At 54.1% G+C, this 15,315-nt stretch overlaps 2 protein-coding genes and 1 long non-coding RNA gene across 5 annotated transcripts; 1 reads left to right on the forward strand and 2 right to left on the reverse strand.

Moving 5' to 3' along the window:
• Positions 1-6,441, reverse strand: KLK9 (kallikrein related peptidase 9). The gene is made up of 5 exons (XM_005692752.2): positions 6,325-6,441; positions 6,034-6,190; positions 3,275-3,540; positions 1,369-1,505; positions 1-738 (listed from the first exon to the last, which is right to left on the reverse strand). Exons 1-5 carry the CDS (start codon positions 6,365-6,367, stop codon positions 586-588), a joined length of 756 nt encoding a protein of 251 aa, XP_005692809.1. The 5' UTR covers positions 6,368-6,441; the 3' UTR covers positions 1-585.
• Positions 9,122-15,061, reverse strand: KLK10 (kallikrein related peptidase 10). Of its 3 annotated transcripts, none has more exons than XM_018062871.1 (6): positions 14,959-15,061; positions 14,396-14,506; positions 13,065-13,248; positions 11,878-12,152; positions 11,556-11,689; positions 9,122-10,679 (listed from the first exon to the last, which is right to left on the reverse strand). In XM_018062871.1, exons 2-6 carry the CDS (start codon positions 14,490-14,492, stop codon positions 10,527-10,529), a joined length of 843 nt encoding a protein of 280 aa, XP_017918360.1. In that variant the 5' UTR covers positions 14,493-14,506; positions 14,959-15,061; the 3' UTR covers positions 9,122-10,526. The 3 variants fall into 3 exon arrangements, with proteins under 3 accessions (XP_017918360.1, XP_017918361.1, XP_017918359.1); XM_018062872.1 differs by having other exon boundaries at positions 10,118-10,679; positions 14,910-15,061; XM_018062870.1 differs by having other exon boundaries at positions 10,118-10,679; positions 14,889-15,061.
• Positions 13,177-14,068, forward strand: LOC106503145. Its single transcript, XR_001296811.2, has 3 exons — positions 13,177-13,265; positions 13,660-13,712; positions 13,929-14,068. It is a non-coding gene; the product is annotated as an uncharacterized LOC106503145 (long non-coding RNA).

The raw sequence follows: 15,315 nt of genomic DNA on the forward strand, positions 1-15,315 counted from the left end.
TTGGGGGCTGTGCTGGATTCTCCTTGCTGCCTGGGCTTTTCTCCTGTTGTGGAGCCCGGGCTCTCGGTGCCCCAGCTTCTGTAGCTGCGGCGGGCACGGTGGGCTCAGCAGTGGTAGGCCCTGGACTCCAGAGCGCAGGCGCAGTAGTTGTGGTTCCGGAACTCTGGTTAATCGCGGGCACGTGGGATTCGTCTTCCCAGAGCAGGGATCGAACCCGCGTCTCCTGCATTGGCAGGCAGATTCTCTACCACTGAGCCACCAGGGAAGCACCTGAAGCTATTTAGTAGATGTCTTTCCCGAGGTAGACAGCAGGGAACGCTATTTTATGGGGGCGGTGCCAGTTCCTGGTAACTCAGAGGTGCGGCCAAGAAGGGCGGAAGTGTCTTCCCGCTCCTTTCAACTGGGGGGCAGCTATACAGTTCACGCGGAAACCCAGGTCTGAATATCCAGAAACTGGGAACTTGAATACCCAGAAGTCGTCTCCAGGCCAGCAGAGGTCAGGGACTTAGACCGTTGAGACTGGAGTCTTGCAAATCCACCTGCCCTGCCCCACCCTCTTCTCCCGGTCATCCAAGGCGCGAGGGCTCAGTTGTCCTCCATGGTTTCTTGAATCCAGTCCAGGTAGTGGCACACACTTGTATAGACGGCAGGGCGCCGGGGCCTGGAGCAGGGTTCCGAGCCCCCGGACACCACACCAGCCAGGGTCCCATTGCAAACCAGGGGGCCCCCAGAGTCACCCTGCACGCGGAACAAGAGCAGAGAAAGTGTTAGGCCGATCTACTCAGGACCTGACACAAGGCATTTGCTCCCTCCGAGGAAGCTTCCAGTTCCCTTCTCCTCCAGTACCCAGGCATCCTGGTCTCCAGTCCCTCCTCCCTCAGTCGTGTCCAACCACTTTGTGACCCCATGGGCTGTAGCCCGCCAGGCTCCTCTGTCCATGGAATTTTCCCAGCAAGAATACTGGAGCGGGTTGCCATTTCCTCCTGCAGGGATCTTCCCAATCCAGGGATGGAACCCACGTCTCCTGTGTCTCCTGCATTGGCAGGCAGATTCTTTACGCTGAGCCACCCGGGAAGGCCACAGACGCAGGAGTAAAATCTCATGGCCCCCACCTCCCCCAAGGGCCTAGCATCGTGGATCCTAACCCCTCTTCTCCCAGGACATAGAGTCCAACCCCCAGTCCCTTCCTCTTTTAGGTCCAGGAATTCTGGCAGGACTGGTCACCCCCCACTGCCCTTCTCAGGACCCAGGTATCCCAAATCCTTCCAAGCTCAGTTCTAGGAAGTCTGGGGCTCCAACTGCCTTCTCCACCAGGACCCTAGAGCTGCTGCAGGATGCCCACCCCCGTCCTTCCCAGAGCAGTCTTACCTGGCAGGAGCCCCGGCCCCCCTCCCACAGGCCTGCACAGAGCATGCTGTCGGAGATGTGGCCTGGATACGCCCGGCGGCAGAGTCGGGGCTCCAGGATGCTGATGTTGGCACAATGCAGCGTCAGTGGGTACTCCACTGTGGGGAAAGCAGGTCCGTGAAAGGTCAGCAGCTGTTTCCATCTCAACTCAGCACCGCCCCCCTCCCCCGATTTCCCAAGGCAGACCCACCGTGCCACAGCCCGAGACTCTCCAAGACAGGAACAAGTGAGAAAGCAGAATCACAGCGTGGAGGAGAAACAGATGGAGACCAAGTGGAGAGGGCCGAAGAGAGAGAGAGAAAGAAAGAAAGACGCAGAGAGCCAAGAGATAAGAGATATGTATAAAACTCACACAGAGAAAAAGAGGGACCTTGATGGGAAGATAGACCACTGAAGGGGAAAGAGGATTCTCAGAGGAGGCAATGAAGAAATAGGGAGAAACAGACTCAGAGATGGGAATTCCCTGGTGGTCCAGTTGGCTGAGACTTCGCATGCCCAGTTCAGGGGGCCCAGGGTCTATCCCTGCAGGGAACTAGATCCCGCATGCTGCAGCTACTGAAGGCCACGTGCTCTGGAGCCCAGGCTTCGCCTGGATCAGCCACCACAATCAGAAGCCTGAACACCATAGCTGCAGGGTAACTAACTCCCCTCTCTCTGAAACCAGAGAATGCCCACATGCAGCGACAGAAACAAATAGAATAAAAGAATTTCTTTAATAAAGAAAGAAAGAGACCAAGAGACATCCAGTGAGAAAGTAGTGAGATCAAGGGGAGGAGACATTTACAGTGAGATGGCTGTTGCTGGAGACTGAGACAGAGACGCGGGGAGACTAGAGATGGGGAAGTGGGGTAGGGGCTGTCTAGGGAAATAGCGGTTCTTGGGGGAGAAACGTGTTGTCTGAAGGGCACAGCCTGCACTGAATTCTGCCGAATTCTGCCCAACAGCGGTCGTTATTTTAGAAATACGGACCCAGCATTGTCAGTTTTGAATTTTTCAAGCAAATCAAGAAACCTGGCTTTTATATCACATTGCTCAGGTTTTAACTGTTAGCAGCCACAAACCGATGTTTTTGTTTTTGTTTATTTTCACGGCCCTTTGAAAGTCAGTACTGCCATGGGAAGCCAAATTTGACTAATGGATGTGCTGATTTCTGACTCTGAGTGACATAGACCTTATTTCAGTTCTGAGATGCACGTATTTTCACAAGTAAACATCTCTGAAATCAGGATGTGCCTTCCAGTAAATGATGTCATACAGGGATGGATGGGGACTTCCCTGGTGGTCCACTGGTTATGAACCCATCTGCCAGTGCAGGGAACACGGGTTTGATCCCTGCTCTGGGAAGATTCCACTTGTCGTGGGGCAGCCAAGCCCATGCACTACAACTTCTGGGCTGGCTCTCTAGAGCCTGCGAGCCGCAGTCACTGAACCCACGTATCCGAGAGCCTGCGCTTCGCAACAAGAGAAGCCTGCACAGCACAGTTAGAGAGGAGCCCCGGCTCGCCACAACTAGAGAAAGCCCTGGCACAGCAAGAAAAACCAAGTGCTGCCAAAAATAAATAAGAAGGAATAAAATTTTTTTAAAAAGAAGATAAGTGAAAAAAATTGCAAGCAGGCCCTTTCAGCTATAGGTACTTCCGTGTATTTTGTAGGAAAAGGATGGCTGAAACCTGTTTTTCTTTTTCTCATTCTTGCTGGGTTGTAAGATAATGGTGCATCTTATCATTCATAGCATTTAGATCTGATGAAATATATGGATGCATAGATAGATGATAGAACATAGAGGTGAAAAAGCAGAGACGGGCAGAGAGGGGCTTCAGACCCCTGGCATGAGACATCAGGGTGTCTTTAGTGGGCAAGGCTGTACCCTTAGGACTAGACACGGCCCCCCAGCCTGAGATGAGGCACTGGGTGCCTGGGGAGACGCAGGTCTGGCTGAGGTTGAGGGGCTGCACGGCAGGGCCTAGATGTGCCTTCCGGGGCAGACGAACCAACATGATGTCATTGTTGTGGTCCTGGGCAGTGAGGTCCTGGTTGAACCCAGGGTGAGGGAAGAAGTCTGTGGCCCGGAACAGCTGCTCCGGACCCTCCCATTTCCAGAGGTGGTGCTCCCCGAGGCGGACCCACAGATACCTGTTGGACAGGTGTCAGAGGTCAAGGTGGGAGAAGGCGAGGTGTCTTCTCGGCCCTGATCCTCTTTATTCTGACCACCAGGATGCTGTGTGACTCCGCAAGCCACACACCCTCTCTGGGTGCCTGTCAGCTGTCCGTGACCCACAGGGCTGCGTGACTTTAAGCAAGGCACACACCCTCTCTGGGCTCCTGCTTCCCACTCCATCCCTTTGCCTCTACCTTCGTAGCTCTCCGCCAAAGCTCGCACCTCTTCCTAGCCCCATGTCAAGTAAACCACCTTCCTCTCTGCCCCACCTGGAGCCTCAGTGGTGACCTGGGTCCCCTGGAACCATGGAGGCAGGTGAGGCCTCCGCCCACCACACAACAACAGCCCCACAACCTGCACCCACAGGTCTGGTGGCTTCTGTGGGGAGTGGCGCTGTGTGTGTATGTGGAAAGGGTGGGATATGGAAAATCCCCAAGCTAGGCTCATTTGCGGCCTCAGACTTTTCCTGTCAGCTACATCCCTCATCTCTCAACGTACTTCTTCCTGAAATCTGGTCTCAGACCCTCTCCCTGCAGTGGCAGAACCCACTTGCTCTGCTCTGGGTTCATGCCCTGGACAGCCAGGGACCCTCAGGGTGTCTACATATCCATCCTCCGACCCCTGACCTCTGACATTAGGGACCAGGCTAATGACTGAGAACTCAGGCTTTGAGGAACATAAGATGTTAGTTCTGTCTTCTCCCTCTCTGTCACACTGTGGCCTTGGTTTCTGTGTCTGGGAAGTCAGTCCCAACCCCACCCCGCAGCCCCGACTTGTCCCTGCTCCTGAATCTCCTGAACCTCCATGTTTCTGCTTCTCCCCTCTGTCTCTGGTACTGAAATGTGGCCCTTGTTTTCCTAGCCTGATGTACAGGCCTGAGCTAAAGAGGCTCCAGCATGGAGTGATGTATGATGGGAAATTCTCACAGAGCAGCCAGGGTGGCCCCTAGGCTTCATTCTAGAGGGAAAATACCCAACAGGAGTCACGGCTCCTTTCCCCAGATAATATAAAAAGGGTTTCTGCATCAGGTAGATTCCAGAATTCTATTAGAATGCCCAGAATCTAAGATTCTAAAACTCTAAGGTTCTAATACCCTGGAAACCCACAATTTTAGAATTCTATGAGGCTCAAGCCCTAGTATCTTAAGAATTTGAGATTCTAATGCTTTTGATTTCCCTGAATCAAAAAGTCTAAGATTTTTAAATTATCTGAATTAAATCTAGGACATAAAAACCTAGGGTTCTAATATTCTGGGACAGTAAAACTAGAATTTCATCATTCTAGAAATCTAGAAATCTTTGATTTTTACAAGTGTAAGAATTTAGGTTTCAAATAGTTTGAAACTCTAGAATTCTCTTGGTTAACACGTTGGGGAGTTTAGAAATCTTGAATGATAGCATGCAGGAATAGTAAATCCACCAGATTCTAGACATGTATAAACATAAGTTTCTAGAATTCTCTTGGTTCAAGATTCTAGAATTTACAAGCCACAGTATTCTAGGACACTGTAATTCAGACTATAAGCTTCCCTACTCCATGAACCTAGCTAGCTAGAACACTTTGAATCTAAGATCCTAGGGTTGCGCTATCTGACACAGTGATTGAGTGCTTAAATGCGACTAGTCCAAACGGAGATGCAGCATACTTGTAAAATGCAAGCCTGGTTTCAAAGACTTAGTATTAAAAAAAAAAAAGACTAAACTATGTCATTCGTAAGTATTTAAAATTGATTACATGTTGAAATAACATTTTGAGTATGGCAAGTTAAATCTATTATTAAAATTAGTTTTACTCTTTTTTTTTTTTGCCTTTTTGGTGTGTCTGCTAGAAAACTTAAACTTTCCTACATGGTTAGGGTTCTATTTCCATTGGATAGTGCTGCTCCAGACTACTCAGGTTCTACCTGTCCCTGAGTCTACGTTTCTCCAATTCAGCAACATCACTAATGTAATTACTTACGTACATTAGTGTAAAATCTGGATGCAAGATTTTAGGAATGTACAGCTCTGGATTTCTCCAGGTCAGAGTCTAGGCGTCTAGGAGTCTGAGTGAGTGAAGACGATCAGTAATGTCCAACTCTGCAACCCCATGGACTGTAGTAGCCCACCAGGCTCCTCTGTCTATGGAATTCTCCAGGCAAGAATACTGGAGTGGGTTGCCTTCCCTTCTCCAGGGGATCTTCCCGACCCAGGGATCGAACCAGGTCTCCTGCTTTGCAGGCAGATTCTTTACCGTGTGAGCCTCCAGGGAAGCTCATCTAAAAGTCAAAGTTTCAAAATCTACACCCTGAGGACCAGGTTCTTTAGGATGCTAGGATTCAGAGTCAGCTCTCTGTCATTCGAGGAGTTGAACTTTGGGGAACAGAAGTGGAGGCTTGGCCCTTCCTGCCCATGGCTCCCTCCCTCCTCTACAGAGGTCGCCAGCCCTCTCTCTCTTTCCTGACCTCCAGCCCCCTCTGGGTCACTCACCGTTTGCGGCAGTGGGCAGCTGTGAGCAGCCAGCGGTCACTGATGAGGGTCGCCCCGCAGAAGAGATGGGTGAGGTGGAACAGCCCAGCCTGCCAGGGCTGCGAGTTGGGGCGACATTCCTTGGCCCCGATGGCTCGGGTGTCTGCCCAGCCCTGCCCTGGGGTGGGGATGGGAGGCAGAAGGGTTATCGGAGAGCCAGGTGGGAGGGCTCGGGGAGAGACGCTGGACAGAGGGCCTGATGGAAGGGTCCCAGGGGGGCCACGGAGGGGAGCATGACGGAGGGAACCTCACCTCCCAGGAGCGAAAGCAGAGCACAGAGGAATGCCAGCCTCATGGCCTCTGCGGTGCCTGGATCTTCGAGCCTGTGCTCAGTGGCCCTGCTTCTTTATGGTAAGCCATGCTGTCTTCCTCCTTGGGGCCGCCCCATGATTAATCTGGGTTGGGACATGTCCCGGGAAGGAGGGGGAAGCCCAGGGGCCTTGACTGGGGGCCGTGGGGAGGCAGATCGCACCGGTAGACCCTTCATCAGGATGAGCCAGGGGCTGGCAGCATCAGGGGTCTGGCGCAATGGGGGAGGGGCCCTGGGTGAGACTGTCCTTCTCAAGTGGGCTTTCCAGAAAGGGCAGCCCTGATTCACCCTGACTTCAGGGTGGCAGTATCTGGTTGCAGGATATTCTGTGGCCTGGAGGAGGAAGAGAGAAAGGAGGAAGGTCCCTAAGGCGGAGTCCTAGGGTGGAAGCAAGTTCATTTTGAATGAAGTTGCAGTGGGCTAGGACCAATGCACTGGGCAGGCTGGAGCGTTCCCTAGCAGGACCTCCCAAGAATCAGACTAGGAGTGGGAGAAAGAATCAGGACTCAGAGGGAAGAAGGCAAACCACCCGGCAGGATGGGGGTGAGGCAGGGAAAGAGGGAGAAAGAAAAAAAAAAAAAAGGGAGACATAGACACTGAAGGATGCAGGTGAGAAAAAGAAAAAGAGACAGAAACACTGTCTGGCCTGGCAGAGACTACAAAGGGACCTGCACAGCCACAGAACCCTCCCTGCCACGGGGACCTGGGCCCCTTCCCGCGAGGACAGAGGCCTCTCCCAGGAGGTTGAGCAATATGATCCCATCTGGGTTAGCCTACGCTTGTCATAACCTACTTCCGCTTCCGCATCTCTACCACCCCAAGGATCCAGGTGCCCAACCCAGCTGGTACTAAGCACTTTCCCCATTAATACCGCCAGATCTTGGCTAAGTCCTGAGAACATGGTCTTGTTTCTTTTCCACCCATCTCCATCTTTCCAGTGTTCTTCATATCACCCCATGTTCCTTGCCTCTCTCCCCATGCCTCCTTCTCACCAGATGAGCAGTTCCTTGAGGGTCAAGCCCAGATCTGACTCATCTCTGTGTTCCTCGCATCACCCTGTTCAGGAGTGGGCTCATGGGAGGCCTCAGGAGACGTTAATTGGGTGAGTGAATGTCTTTCTCCATATCCTTGTTGGTAGTGAACTCCTACTCATCCTTCACAACCCAACCTAAATGCCCCCTCCTCCAGGAAGCCTTCTCTGATTCCTCCAGGCAGAGTACATCTTTTCCACACTGGGCACTTCCACCCTGGCCCTTCTACTTTCTGTTGGTGTAAGACTGATTATCAAACTGGGTCTGGGCTCCCTCGAATGTGTATACTTCACCATGATGTAGTGGTTTGGAGCATGGACTCTGGAACTGGACCATTTGGGTCCAAACCTCAGTGATGGTAATTGTTAAGTGTGTGATCTTGGGCAAGTCACTGAACCTCTCTCAGTTGCTCCATCTACTAAGTAGCAATAATAACTGGGGTTGTGGGAGGATTAACACATATGAAGCATAACAGTGGTAGGCATTCAAAAAACATGCCTGTCCCCTTTCTACAGAGCCCTGCGCTGCCTCCATCACGGCTGCAGTTGCCTCTATTCTCTGCAGGCTGGGAGGTCCTTGAGACCAGAGACTGAATACCTACTATGTGCTAAGTGCCATACTAACTGCTTTATAGAATATTTTGATAGCTAGCCTTTTTTTTTGACTATTTACTCTTTGCTGGCAGTTGGGTCAACATTTCACATATGTTTTCTCACTACATTCTCGCAAGAGTCTAACCAATCTCTATTTCACAGTGGAGATAGCTGAGGTAGAGACAGCACTCAAGAATTTTGCTCAAGTCACACAGTCAGTGAGTTACAGAAATATATTTCCTTCTCTACCTGGTGAACTCCTACTTATCCTTTAAAACCCCATGCATATGTCCCCTCATCTGAGAAGCCTTCCCTGATTCCTTCAGAAGGAGTCTTCAGGCCCTCTTGGGAAACCCTGGGCCTTCTTCTGTTACAGCATTGATCATTTTATGTTATTTGTTTATTTGGTGATGTGTTGAATGCCTTCTATGTGTCAGGCATCAGACAATCACAGTGAATAAATCAGAGTCCCTGCCCGAATTGACTGGGTGAGGGGAAGGAGACAGACCATTATGGAGTAAACAGATACTGAGATCATTTTTGCTATAACAAGTGCTGCAAAAGAAATAAACGATGGATTAGTGACCAGCGTAGAGGAGTCCAGTGGGGAGAAGCTTTCAGCCAGGGAGGTCCTGGAAGGCCTTCTTGAGGAAGTGACTTTGAATAGGGGCCTGAATGACAGGAATGTAAGGCTTGCCTGTCTCCTGGACCAGACTAGCAGCTCCTTGAGGGTAGAGCCTAGTCTGATTCACCTCCAGGACCTGGCATGGCACACAGCTCAATAAACACTTATGATGTGACTAAAGGAATGGGTGAATTGCCTTTAAAAATGAATCGAGTTTTTGAGTTCCCACCTACTTTGCTCTGATTCTTGCATAATAAGCTCAGCTGATATGCTTCATTGGCGTTTCCTGGGTGTGCTAATAGGGGTGGGGAAACAGTGGAAGAGAGCTGTGTAGACTCTGCTCAAACTCTGTGCCCCAGTCTTTCATGGGCTCTGTTGGGGGGAGCAGGGACCTTTTGGTCACCACTGGGTTCCCAGCACGCAGTAGTGAGCCTGCCATACAACTGGTGCTCAATAAATTGATATTGGAAAGAGAAAACAAAATAACCTGTGCAGGTTGGAAAATTTCTATCGTGCGCGTGTTCTGCTTGTGTTGCCACTCTAAAGTCCAGGCTCAGCGGAGGAGACACCCAGACTTCTGTTAGCTTTGCTTGGATTCTGCGTATAATAGCCCCTGTTCTGTGTGCTCAGTTATGTCCGACTCCCTGTGGCCCCATGGACTGTAGTGGGCCAGGCTCCTCTGTCTGTGGGATTTCCCAGGCAAAGAATATTGGAGTGGGTTGCCATCTCCTCCTCCAGGGGATCTTCCTGCTTTGGCAGGTGGATTCTTTGCCACTAGCGCCTCCTGGGAAGTCCCATTTAGCCCCTAGCACGGGAATATTTACACTGTAACAGTTTCAGGGAGAGGACAAGAACCCCTTCGTCCCAAATTTTCAGGGCAAAAAGCTCAAAGCCCATTTAGGTGAGGGGAGGGGATGGAGTCAGAGTGTCTGGTTGTCAGGTCGGCCAATGAGAATGGAGATGTGGTAGAGATGGAATTGGATGGGGATGGATCTAACCAAGAAACCAAAACATTTCCCTTAAATTTCGGAGAGTTTCTTTGCGTAAACTTAGCAACTGAGGTAGGGAGAGGTCCTCTCGTCTTAGAGGCTAAGATGCCTGTAATTGAGGTCCCTTGAGTTTCGGTGGCCCTAGCCGGGCACGGAAGGTACCAGATGACTCAGAGACAGCCTAGTTCCTGGGACAGGAGGAACAGGTGTTGGGTGGACCCCAACATGGGAAACAGTGGGAGGGAAGAAGGAAGTGGTTAAGAGGTGCTCCACAGAACTTGACAGGAAGAAAGAAATGCGATTCTCCCATCATTCCTGATGGACGGGGCTGGGAATGCAAAGGGTGGTTAGGATTAGAGGCTACCCCTGCGCTTTTCTCCCCAGGTCACAAAAATCACACACATGCCCACCAGGACCTGGGGCCATTTAGTCAGAGTTCACCACCCACCATGTTAATACTTGACGTGGCAATTTCCATGACAATCTACACACACATGTTATAGTCTCCTCATGACATGTTTTATGAGGTAAGCACTTCATTGTTCCGGCTTTCCAAGTGAGGCTAAACTGAGGCTCAGAGAAGGTACTTGGCTTGCCCAAGGTCACACAGCAGGCAGCAGTGAAGAAGGCCAGATCAGGTGATGGATAACTTCTCTCAGAGACTAGTGACTACCAGCTTCATTTCTCATGAACAAAACTTGGCGACCGCTTTCTGCATCTCAGCTTCAGCATGGGCAAAGAACAGCATTGGGCAAGGGGTGTGAGGAAAGAGGGGAGATGTTAGCAGGTGTGAACGGGCGGAAGAAATTTGAGTGGGGCAGGGGGAGCGCCCAGCCCAGCTGGAGGAAGGAGGGGAAGTTGGAGGAAGAGGGCAGGTGGAGAGGGGGTTGCGGGGCAGCTCCTGCGTCAGTTGGAGCGGATGGTCTTCTCTATCCAAGAGCGGTACTTGCAGATCTGAGTGTAGACGGCCGGATGCTGGGCGGAGCCGCAGGGGTAAACGCCCCATGAAAGGATGCCCTGCAGGGTCTCGTCACAGACCAGAGGGCCACCAGAGTCACTCTGGGAGTGGGAGGAAGGAGAGATCAAATAAATTCACCAACGGAAAGGCTGCCACTTGGGGGTCTCGGGTACTGATGAGGAAGGGAGGGGTCGGGTAGGCCTGGAGCTGGGTTGGGATAAAGCTGAGGTTGGGGTCGGGTTGAGGTGGGATGGGGTGAGGATGAAGCTGGAGACAGGATGGCGCTGAGACTATCATTCATGGTAGGTGACGGATGAAGCAGGCTCTAGAGATAAGGGTGTGGTCGCACTTTAGGAGGGCTTCCCTGGTGGCACTGAGGGTAAAGAACCCGCCTGCCAATGCAGGAGACGTAAGAGATGTGGGTTCGATCCCTGTGTTGGGAAGATCCCCTGGAGGAGGGCATGGCAACCCACTCTGGTATGAGAATCCCACGGACAGAGGAGCCAGGCAGGCTACAGACCACAGGGTTGCAAAGAGACAGACACGACTGAAGCCACTTGGCATGTGGGCGTTTAGGAATGGCTTGAGGATGGGGATGTGGTTTAGGGTGGGGTAGGAAGGGGTTGGGAGAAGAAAATGGCAACTGGCTCCAATATTCTTGCCTGAGAAATTGCGTGGACAGAGGAGCCTGGAGAGCTACGGCCCATGGGGTCGCACAGAGTCAGATACGACTGAGCAACGCACACAGGATGGGGAGATGGGCTTGGGAGTGGAGCTGGAGACAGGGTTGGGCGTGAGAAGGAAGTAGAAAGGAAGGCATAAGGAAGTAGAGTTGAACAGGGGTTGACGTTGGGGGTAGAAGCGGGATAGTGCTGGACGTGGGGAGGAAACTGGGCTGGGAGTCGGGGGTGTCTGTTTTCCCATAGCCTCCCTGTCCTGCTCCCACCAGTCAGAGATCCCCCCTGGCCAGTCTGTACCTGGCAGGGGTCCTGGCCCTGATCCAGGCCTGCACACATCATGTTGCTGGTGATCACGCCGGGATAGAAGACTTCACACTCCTTAGGGCTCAGGATAGTGACCCTGGAGCAACTCAGGCCCTTGTTGTACTTCACTGGTGGGAGAAAGCATCGAGTAACCCTGGGCCCCGGTCCCCCAACCCCTCAGGCCCCAGGAGTCCCGACACCCAGTCCGTGCCCCTCCCAGGCCCCAGGCTCCCAACCTCTCCTCCATCGAGGAGTCCTGGCCCCTCATACTCCTTCCCCGAGATCCAGGCCCCACCCCGGGACCCCTGGCTCTTGCCTCTCCGGGAGGATGTTGTGGCCCAGCCAGCGATCTGGCACTGGTCCCCGGGCTGCGTGCAGCGGAAGGGCAGGCGCAGTGGCCGCACTCGAGGTCCCGGCACCACGGGCCTGCCGAGCTTCAGCAGCATGAGGTCGTGCTCGTCTGTGCGCCTCGGCAGGATGGGGCCCGAGCCCTGCTGGTACTTGGGGTGGACGATAGGACGAGACGTCCGGCGCAGCTGTTCGCCCTGCAGCAGCAGCAGGTGGTCATCCCCGACTCGAGCCCACAGGGGCCTGGGGAGGGAAGAGCCATAGAAGAGGCCAAACGTTCATCGGGACTGGGACTGAACCCCGAGTCCCTGGGAAGGAGGGTTCAGGCATGGGGTCGGGTGGACTCGGGTCCTGGCAAGGGAGGGGGCTGGGGTTGGGACTCCAGGGTCTGAGGGAGAAGGCGCTGGAGGCCTAGATTCCTGGGTCTGATGGTGGAGGGGGCTGGGACTCCTAGGTTTGAGGAAGCAGTGTGTAGGGGAGAAGGGAGCTGGAGACCTGAGGTGGGGGGCATGGGGAGGTGTGATCACAGGTTTGGGTCCCTAAGTTCTGCAGGATTTGAGGGCAGAGGGTCTCCAGGGGTAAACCTACTCTTTTTTTCCTCTTTCAGTGAGGACTCACAAGGTGAACAACTTCTTTTAGTTTTAAAGTCCTAATCACACTAGACCCCAACTTCTGTCTGCTGCACACAACTGTCTACACCTAAATGGAAAACCCTGATGTTGGGAAAGATTTGAGGACAGGAGGAGAAAGGGGCAACAGAGGATGAGATGGTTGGATGGCACCATCAACTCAATGGACATGAGTTTGAGCAAACTCCAGGAGATAGTGAAGAACAGGGAAGCCTGGTATGCTGCAGTCCATGGGGTCACAGAGTGCGACATGACTTAGCGATTGAACAACAAAAACAAGACAAATGGAACCCTAAGAGATTCCGCTAGGCAGTGACTCTGGATGGGCCTAGAAACGCTGAGAAAGACCACACTGCCCCCTCGTGGCCACAGCACAACCCCACCTCTCCTCGTGCAGGAAGCCCTCGAGGACTGCCCCCACGTGGAGCTGGCAGGTCCATACCATCACGTGCTCGCGCCCTCCCTCCCCGTCCCCAGGGCCACTCTCCCCAGCCCCTCCGTAGCGCCCCAGAGGAGCTCCCCCTACTTATTGTTCCCGCAATGTGCAGCGGTGAGCACCCAACTCCTGTCCACCAGGACGCCGGCGCAGTGGAACGAAAGGCCGTTGAAGAGGGACACCTGCCAGGGCTGCGAGCCGTGAGCGCACGGGGCGCCGGAGGCCACGAAGTTGGAGCTTGTGTCGTTTGCGGGGAGCAGCAGAGCCTCCGAGACTGGAGAAAGAAAGCAGGTGGGGGTCAGAGCAGGCAGGACAGTATGGCAAGCACTGGGTTTGGGATCCGAGTGGGGCCATAGGACGGAGCTTTTTGGGGGGTGGTGGGCACAGCCTGAACTCGACGGTGTGTGTGGGAATTGGGGGTCCCGAAGCAACCTAATGGAAGTGGGCGGGGAACGGCGTGAGAGGGGAAAGGAGCCTAAGGGGCTTCCCCTGGTGGCTCAGACAGAAACGAATCTGCCTGCAAGGCCGGAGACTCGCGTTCGATCCCTGGGTCGGGAAAATCCCCTGAGGACTCAATGGCAACCCAGTCCAGGATTCATGCCTGGGAAATCCCGTGGACAGAGGAGCCTGGCGGGCTACAGTGCCTGATGAGTGAGCGACTGACACTTTCACTTTCACTTGCAAGGAGACCCAAGAGGCTGATTCTGGAGGAGCGAGGACTGAACCGAGTGCTGGAAGGTCAGGAATACAAGGGAGGAGGCGTGGGTGTGGGGGCGTGGCGAAGGAAGGGGCTAGAACCCTGGGCTGGGCGGGTGAAAGTTAGGGTTGGGAATAAAGCTACTGCGTTAGCAGAAGGGGAGAGGGCAAAGGCCTGGGATAGGGACCCCCCCCCCCCCGCCCCGCCCCCGCCCCCGTGGGTCCGGATGACTGAGACTCCACACTCCCAATGCACAGGGCGTAGGAGTTCAATCTCCGGAGGGAACTAGATTCCACAGGCTTCAGCTAAGAGTTGGCCGGCAGCGACTGAAGATCCCACACGTCGAAGCTAAAAAGATGCCCCAACTAAAAGTTGCAGCTGTGTGCTGCAACTAAGACCCGGCGCAGCCAAATAAATATATACATATTTTAAAAAAAGAAAAGACTTGGGATTAAAATAGGGCGGAGTAAGAAGGGGCGGGGAAGGGAAAGGCGAGGACAAAGTCGGGGGTGTACTGATCCTAGCGGAGTGAAAAGGGTTGGGATAGCTAGGGCGGAGTTAGAAGAGAGGCGGGTCTGACTTGGGGCCGGGCCTTTCCGAACCGGTGGGTGAGGGCTGGGGGTCCCAAGGGGAGGAGAAGTGAGCGGCAGGCTTGGTAATAACAGCCCATTCTCCCATCGCCTCCCCTTCCCCGGCCCGCCGCCCGCCCCGTTCCCCGCCTCACCCCAGAATTGCGCCATCAGTAGCGGCAGCAGCAGCAGCTTCCCCAGGCCGCCCTGAGCGCCGGAGGCGGCGGAGAGGTGGAGATGCGGAGGTCTCATGGCCAGGACCTATGCTGGGGAGGAGCAGCGACGGGGGCAGTTCAAAACACTTGCCGGGCCCGAGACCCCCACCTTGCCTGCCCGTCCGCGCATCCTGGACCACCCCAACCGCTGGGGACCAGTTTATCCTGTGACCGGCTGGCGCAGGGGTGGGTAGCCTGGCAATTCGGGCCTGAACCGTCAGTGATGGGCGCAATTACCCTAATGACGCCCCTCTGGCGTCCTCCCGCACTCCCCTTCCCACGCCCGAGGGCAGCGCCCTCCCGGCCCGGGCTGGCCGGGATGCCAGCCTCTGGGCGCTTCAGGTTCCTGTCCTCCTTCATGTAAATGGGCTGGAGCTTCGAGGCTCAGAGGATAAAGAGGATAAAGAAGCTGAGTCTTCAACAAGTCTCCTACCTGCGACCTGAAGGTGCCCACCTGGGCTCTGGCGGCCCACCCCCACCAAGGTGAGGAGCGTGCCGCTCACCTGGGAGCCGTCGAGGGGAGAGGGGAAGACGTGCCTCGCCCTGCCTCAGCCCTGCCGTGTGGGCCGCTGGACTCCTCTGCCAAGGGACCCCTGGGCAGGCCTCCCCTTTTAACCCCGAAGAGCCTGTTTCCCCACCCTCCCCCCAGGGAGGTACCCGCTCCCTTTCCCTCTCCCTAATTATGCCGTGGGTGAGGCTGGGCCCCAGATTCCTGCTCTGGGAGGGGCCAGGAATACAGGCTTCTCCCAGTGCCTGAAACACCCTTTCTGAACTTGGATTTCGTGGGGTTTCCCCAGGTCCAGTGTTTCCAGAAGCCTTCTTAGGTGAGGAGAGAGGGGGGGCCACATCCCCAGGAGTTT

The sequence above is a fragment of the Capra hircus genome, chromosome 18, assembly GCF_001704415.2.
Source record: "Capra hircus breed San Clemente chromosome 18, ASM170441v1, whole genome shotgun sequence".
In the NCBI taxonomy this organism is placed as follows: domain Eukaryota; kingdom Metazoa; phylum Chordata; class Mammalia; order Artiodactyla; family Bovidae; genus Capra; species Capra hircus.